General features: G+C 42.5%; 1 protein-coding gene across 1 annotated transcript in view; it reads left to right on the top strand.

Moving 5' to 3' along the window:
* The window catches only part of CHMP5 (charged multivesicular body protein 5), an 87,783-nt gene that overhangs the window by 14,437 nt on the left and 65,459 nt on the right, over nt 1–7,887 (top strand). The window contains exon 3 of the mRNA XM_015818180.1: nt 1,991–2,037. Within this exon, the coding sequence (XP_015673666.1) occupies nt 1,991–2,037 (47 nt within the window). The remainder of the gene's footprint in view (nt 1–1,990; nt 2,038–7,887) is intronic.

The following is a 7,887-nucleotide window of genomic DNA, read 5'->3' as shown; positions in this document are numbered from 1 at the left end:
CTGGCCTGCTCAGCAGAGGCTCTGGCAGGCTGCTCCCAGCGGGGATTCCAGGCTTCCCCGTGCGGTTCCCCGACCACGTGTACCTCGGACGGGGCCAGCCAGGGAAAGGGACTTCCTGGCCGCGCTTCTCCCAGAGGGCGGGGCGCCCGGGCACAGGGCCAATCAGGAGCCCTGCGAGGGGGCAAATCCGCATGAGAGACAAAGAGAGAGAGAAGCACAAGTGCCTCTCTCTGTCTCTCTCTACAAATGGCGGAGGACGCTCGGAGCTGCAGGGGAAGGCTCAAAAGTGTCCCTAAAACATCTTGCTCCATCGCCCCCCTATCGCCCCCTTTTTGTTCCATCGCCCCCACGCCGCCCCTTTTCGTTCCATCGCCCCCCTGAAAAATGAAATCGCCCCCTGGGGGGCGGTACCGTCCAGGTTAAGAACCACTGGGTTAAATGATGGCTTGCCACAAGGTTCTGTGCTGGATCCACTACTTTTTAATATTTATACGTCAGATCTACCAGGCACTGCTGCAAGAAAGTATATATGCATTGATGACATTGTGTAGATAAAAAATCTGAGGACTTTAGCCTCTAAAGGACTATAAAAGAAATGGATTTTTTTTTAAATCTGGAGGCTAAAATTAACAAAACCAAAGTCTCCAGTTTTCACTTAAACAACAGACAAGCTAACTATACACCCAAAGTAGATTTAGGAATCAGCTGCTAAAGTTTAATCTTAATGCAAATATTTAGGAGTGACCCTTGACCGGTCCTTAATCTATAGGGAACATTTAAGAAAAATCATGGATAAAATAAAAACCAGGAACAATATTCTACATAAACTTTCTGGCACTAGCTGGAGAGCAAATGCTACAGCTCTTAGGACATCAACTGTTGTTTTGGTATATTTGGCAGATGAGTATTGCAGCCCTGTATGGTTAAATAGTGTTCATACAAAAGCAATGGACACTCAGCTTAATCATACTATGACACTAATATCAGGAACTGTTAAATAAATGCCTTCTGAATGGCTATCAGTACTATTTAACATATCACCCCCACACTTTAGAAGACAATCAGCCTTAAAAAGGGAGTGGCAGAAGTGCAAGGCAAACCAATTATTACCTATATATGAGGACTGTCACATCCAAATACTCAGACTCAAATCTCAGAACTCACCATGGAAATTTGTATAGCAATTAATCAGGGAAGACTTTGATACTAAGACAGCATGACATCAGGAATGCACAACTTATAACCTAGATCTATTTAATTTAGTGCCTGATCCAGTACAATGTCTCTCTGGCTTTGATCTGCCAAGGAAAAATTGGACAATGCTCAATCAGATTTGAACCTACCATGCAAGTGCCAACATTGGAAATAAAATGGGGGTTGTTTAATAACACTAACTGACTGTGGGAACGTCCTGCAAACTTTATATCATATTGCAGTGGAATGCTCTTCAGAAAGTTCCCTTTATCTCTGCAAAAACTACATTATTTCCAGGGCACTGCTGTCCAATGGCTAAATAGATATCCGATTATAGGCTTAGCCATTCTGCATAATTTAATTTTATTCATAATTTTATTCATCATTTGTATTGTGCTTTTTTAAAAAAATTCACTGTACAGGTATTTTATATTTTGATACACATTTTATATGCTATTTTTGTGAATTTTATGTACTTAATGCTTTATTCTGTTATACCATATGAAATAATAAATAAATTCCATTTAGTGTCTTTATCAGGATAAAGAGATAATAGCAAATAAAATGATGTGATTTGAATTCTTTTAAGAAAAATTAAGCAATTTTGGAGTTTTAAAAAAAGATATCCTTAATTGGTTGATTATTGCTAATCTTATCAATGAGTGTCTTATTTATTGATCCTAGGCATTATAATAAAAATCTTGTATATACATTTTAAAATCCATTATAATTAAATATTTCTATTCAGCTATTAATTTTTATTGAATTTAATATCTGCTTTTTATATTTCCTTTAGAATATGGTAAAGCAGAAAGCCCTGAGAGTATTAAAACAGAAACGAATGTAAGTGTCTTACTCTCTAAACATTATGTTCAAACAGATCGTCAATCAGAATGGATAGCAATATGAGTCCTAAGTTGTATTTATAAATAGGCTGCTATCCAGCCATTCTTTTGAACTGGACTTGGGAATAAGATGGGTCGTCACTCATTTTGCATTGACTATTGTATCTTGGTTGCCTCTAACCCAGACATGTCAAATACAAGGCCTGCAGGCTGGGACTGGCCTGGGGAGGGCCCAGATTTGGTCCCCCGGGGCTGCCCCAGCCCAGGCCCACCCCAACCCTGCTGGGCACCCTCCTGGTGCACACATAGGAAACGGCAAGTGCTCAGGTTGGTGGTGCTCAGCAGTAGCTGCAGCTCATTTGCCTCAGCCCGCCCCACCCCTCCCAGCTAATCCCTTCACGCCCAGCCACGTCCTGCTTTGCCGGGCCTCTCCTCATCCGGCTCTGCTTTGCCATGCCTTTCCTTGCTTGGGCCATGGTGTTCTGTAAGCCTAGCGCCCCAGGGCATGCCCGGCCTGTGGGATGAAAGGCACGGAGTTGGGACTGTGCAGTGGCACAAGCCGAGCATCGGCCAGCTCCCAGGCATCCTCTCCACCACATGGTAGGGCCGGAGAGGGAAATGCAGCACTCATGCAGAGCCGCAGCCTGAAACTGTGTGAGCCTCTGTAGCAGCTGGAGAGAAAGGGTGAGAAAGAGGAGAAAGCAGGAAGAGTTTCTGTGTGCGTGTGAGAGAAAGAGAGAGAGCCAGGAGGGGAAGAGGAGGAGAAGGAAGCCAAGGTGTTACAAAAAAGGGGAGCTTTCCCCTTTCTCCCCCCCCTTCTCTTTTTTTTAACCTCCTCCCACTCTGTTCAGGTGCAGCTGGAGGAAAAGGGAGAGAAAGCAGGGAGAGTTTTTGTGTGTGAGTGTGTATGTTTGTGTGTGAGAGAGAAAGAGATTGAGCCAGCAGGGAAGTGAAAATGGGGAACAGGAAGCATTGCAGAGTAAGCAAACTTACAAAAAAGGGATCTCTCTCTGTCTCTCTCTCTCACACACACACATTTGTTTCTTCTGCCTAATTTATTAAATCAATGTCTCATTCGAAATTACATGTTTCTGAGAAATCCAAGGTGGTTTACAAGAAAACTCTCAAAGACAGCTATTGTAAAGTAAAGCATAACCAGCACTGCTTAAAACAATATTAAAAGTGTGTATTTTAAGAAAGAAAATATTAGTAGTAATTTACTTAGTACAGTTTGGTGTTGTCTACATATGCCTGGCTGAACAGTGTGTTTGGAGTTGCCTCTAAACGGGTGAGAGATGCACTGTTCATATTTTTCTTGGGGAAAGTTCTATAATTGGGGTGCTGTCTCTGAGAAGGCTCTGCTTGTGGCCACTGTTCTATAAACCAAACCAGGGGGACCATCTGGTCTAAATGGACGGTAAACAAAGATGATTAGGGGGCTGGAGGCTAAAACATATGACAAATGTTTGTGGGAATTGGGTATGTCTAGCTTAGTGAAAAGGACTTGGGGTGGTGACATGATAGCAGTGTTCCAATATTTGATGGGCTGCCACAGAGAAGAAGAGGTCAACTTATTTTCCAAAGCATCAGAAGGCAATAATAGATGGAAACTAATCAAGAAGAAACCCAGCCTAGAACTAAGGACTTGTGAAAACAACTAACCAGTGAAAAGGCTTGCTTTCAGAAGTTGTGTATGCTCCATCACTGGAGGCTTTTAAGAAGAGATTGGATATTCCATTGTCTGAAAGGGTTTAGGTCCCCTGCTTGAGCAGGGGGTTGGACTAAAGACCTCTGTAAGGCCCCACTTCAACCCACATCTTAAGAAAGCAGAACTCTTGGAAACAATCTCTTCCAACAGGAACTTTTATTAAGAGTAGTTGATAGCAGGCATAATAGACAGGATCTGAGGGATTCCCTTACAGGTTGATGTTTTAAAGTGTCCCTAAGCACCCCACCCCACAGTTCTTCCGGACAATTCAGACCGGCAAATTCCTAGGTGTTAAATCCAGGAAAGATAACATCAATCCGGCTCTGTTGTGCACGATCATTCAACAGCTCTTCACACCTTATTTGATGATGGAGAAATAAACCATATCCCGGAGGTCTGTATCTTTTCACCACCACCCCTTTTCCTAGCTGCCCGGTAAGGAGGAGATGTTCAGAGGGGGCATAGGATAAGAGGTAAATTGTTACATTGTAATGGTTAGCAGATACGAAGGCAAATAAATAAACGATTACTTTGTAGTGAATAGAGGAAGTGAAAGTAATAAACTCGCATGCATATCCCCCCTCTCGCTTGGGAGTATGGCAGGATCCAGGGAAGGGTAAGAATTGGTTTTAGATCAGAGAAGATAGATAGAAAGGAAATATAACTGGATTCTGACAACCTCAAAGGTCTATTCCAACTCTCTTATTCTTTGAGAGAAGCGCTGTCAACCTCTCCCCCTCCCCTCGTCCCTTCCTGGGCACAGAAAGAGGGAGGGAGGGAAGGAAGGAGGGGATGGAAACAGGAAGAAAGGGTAGGAAGGAAGGAGATGGGAATGAAAAGGAGGGAGGCAGGGAAGGAGGGGGAGGGAGGGAGGAAGGAAGGAGATTGGAATGAGAGGGAGGGAGGGTCTGAGGGAAGTCCTGCTTAGCACTTGGCCACCAGCAGCCCTGTTGTCCTTTTGCCATCCCCTGGTGGTCTCCCATCCTATTGCTGAGAATGCTTTGGTTACAAAGCCAGGTCTCCTCACATAGAGAGGGAATGGGCCTCCCTCTGACCCATTCACTTTGCCCTCCTGCACCCACCTTGAGCAACCTAGCCAAGGAGAGCGAGCACAACATTAGCGGTTTTGAGGAGGCTTGACATTACCTTGACATTTTTTGTCTGCTTCAAGACCGGTTTAAGCCAAAGTCATCCTTGATTGATGATTTAGTGCCAGAGAGACCTAATAGGGACCATGACATTTCTGATTTTGCTCCCTCAACCACATTAATTACCACTGGCCCTGTTATTCCTCTATATCAGAATAATACGTCAAGATAAAAGTAAAGAGAAAAAAAAGAATGGAAGGCATAATGAAGTGAGAATTCTTATTCTTCCTGCCAAAGACCTAGATGAAGGGCCAGATTTTTCTGATTCTTCTAAATAACAGCAGAATTGGGGCTATTTGGATATGGGGGGAATCCCAATCCAGAAGGCAAACGCTGCTACAAGAAAAGGCATGCTTCTAGTCTTGAGAGACATTACATGTAACTCCTTGATTTATAACTATTACATGTAAATCCTTGATTTACAACTATTCATTTAGTGACTGTTCAAAGTTACAGTGGCACTGAAAAAAGTTAGTTGTGACCATTTTTCCTACTTATAGTTGTTTCAGTATCCCTGTGGTTATGTGATTAACTTTTGGACACTTGGCAACTGGCATGTATTTATTACAATAACAGTATCCCATGATAATGCGATCAACTTTTGCCATCTTCTGATAAGCAAAGTCAATGGGGAAGCCAGATTGACTTAACAGTCATGCTAGTAACTTAAGAACTGCAGTGATTTACTTAATAACTGTGGCAAAAAAGGTAAAATGAGGCAAAACTCACTTAACAACTGTCTTGATTAGCAATGGAAATTTTGGACTCAATTGTGATCATAAATTGAGGACTATCTGTATTTAATAGTAGGAACCCAGAGCATGCCACCCCTGCAGGACTGAACATGTAGATGCTATGCAAAATAGGTGGTCCTTCAGGTAACCAAGCCCTATGCCATTGAGTTCAAATGCAAATTGGAACCAGTACATCTTCCCCAGCTTGGGCATTTAGGAAAGAAAGACCTTTGACTCCATTTACGGAGAAAAAGTATTCTTTTACAAAAGCCAAGTGGATACAGCATGAGCAAAACCAGATCTGAATATTCCCACAGAAATCCTATGATTTTTCCTTTTTTCAGATCCTCCCCCTTGGTCATTTGGTCAGTGTCCAATAGTATTCAAATTAGGTGTTTTGGTAACAGTTCTAAAGTTTGGTGCCTCTGGTGGGTGCTTGTATTCAATTCTCATACTTGTGTCCTTAGATCTCTCATCTGTTGTTTCTGGTTGGTACATCTGATTCCTGTCATCCCACTCTTAAGCTTTCCCACACTATTTCCCCTTCTCTTTTATGGCAGGATGCCATCAATGCAAAGCGAAGCTGAAGCAATCTGGCATTCTGCGCCCCTTTGAAAAAGAGGCTTAATCCTGAAAAAACAGAAAAATTAGAGAAATGTTTAGAGTGGCATCTGGGTTTCAATGAGGTTTGTCGGGTATTTGTTATGGAATTTGCGAAGAAGTTGGGGAGCTTTGACATGTTGGGCATCAACTCATTTAGTTTCGGAAGGGGCAAAGACTTTCCATGATATCAAGTACTGCATTTTCCCTCTATGTTTGTAGGAGTTTAAGATTACTTTGACTTTGAAGTGTTGTTCTCCTTCAATAAATACAAGGATTAGAGGTGGCCCTTTTGTGGATGCAAGGGGGAGGTGATTGCTGGTTTCAACAAGCTGTAGTGGAAGACTGGATGGATGCATCAAGGTTTTGGGAAATCTAATTGCACTATTATGAAAAAAGGTCCAATGTACTTTGATCAAAGTTTTTTCAAGGGTTGTCAAGGTATTTGATAGACAGGTAGATTTTGTCACTGATGTTAAAGTCTTTCAGTTTAATCCATTTTTTATCAGCCTGCTTCTTATAGTTTTCTTGTGCTTCTGCCAGAGTTTTGCTCACCACCAGCCACATGCTTTTAGTGCATTGATCCATTCTGTTAGGGATAGATTTGGGGGGGAGTGACCTGGGGTAGCTCCAGCATGGCTACGAAGTCCTGACCTGTGGCCACTTGGAATGGCATAGTGGTATAAAGCCTGTGCTTCTGTATATTACATTGTGAAGGGGAGGTCAACCCAGTCGTCCTGTTGGTAATTAATGTAACATTGAAGGTACTGTTCTAGAATGCCATTCTCATGTTCACAGTCTCCATTCATTTGAGTATGATGCAAGGAGCTGAGTCCCTGTGTGGTGCCTAGCAGTTTTAGGAATTCTTGCCAAAACTGAGATGTGAACTCCACTCTGTGGTCCAAGATGATTCATTGAGGCACACTGTGGACCCTATATATGTGTTTTACAAATAGTTTGGCTAGCATATGTGCTGAAGGAATTCTGGGTTATGGTATAAAGCAGGGGTCCCCAACCCCCAGTCCATGGACCAGTACCAGGTTGCAGCATGCCAGCAACCGGTCTGCACAAACATACAAAGCCCCATCTGTGAGATGCAGGCAGCACACAAAACCACACACCCTCCTCTTGTGGAAAACGAAAGAACTCTTACGAATTCCGGAGGGGTTAGCAGAGAAGTTTAATTGCGCAAGGTCCAGAGCATATTAGAGATAGGCAATTCTGAACGAGGAGGGCGTGATTAGACTTCAGTTTTTATACTTCCCTCATTAAAGAACAAAGGACTACACATTGAAATACACACTGTGATACATTAGGAACATTTCTCACAGGGATAGAATGGAAGGTTTTGCTACATACAAAGTATCCATGTGCAGAGCGCATTAGGTTGCCACATATTACTGACAGAGAACTTTCCCAGTGAATTTTCCCAGTGATTATGCATTACATCATTGTTCTGGCAATTATGCAGACACATCATTATTGCAGTTATGCAGACAAATCATTATTCTAATAATTGTTCAATTTACTATATTATTATATTATTATATTATTCCCCCCTTTGGAAGTTTTCTGGCTTAAACTTCCACTATTCGTCCTCCAAGTCAGGATCTTTAGATTGCAGCTATGATTTTGATTTCTACCTCTGATATTGGATC

The sequence above is a fragment of the Protobothrops mucrosquamatus genome, unplaced genomic scaffold (genome assembly GCF_001527695.2).
Source record: "Protobothrops mucrosquamatus isolate PMUCROS unplaced genomic scaffold, P.Mucros_1.0 scaffold_134, whole genome shotgun sequence".
NCBI lineage: Eukaryota > Metazoa > Chordata > Lepidosauria > Squamata > Viperidae > Protobothrops > Protobothrops mucrosquamatus.
The sequence above is the reverse complement of the archived record's forward strand: the minus strand, read 5'-3'. Positions and strand labels throughout refer to the sequence as shown.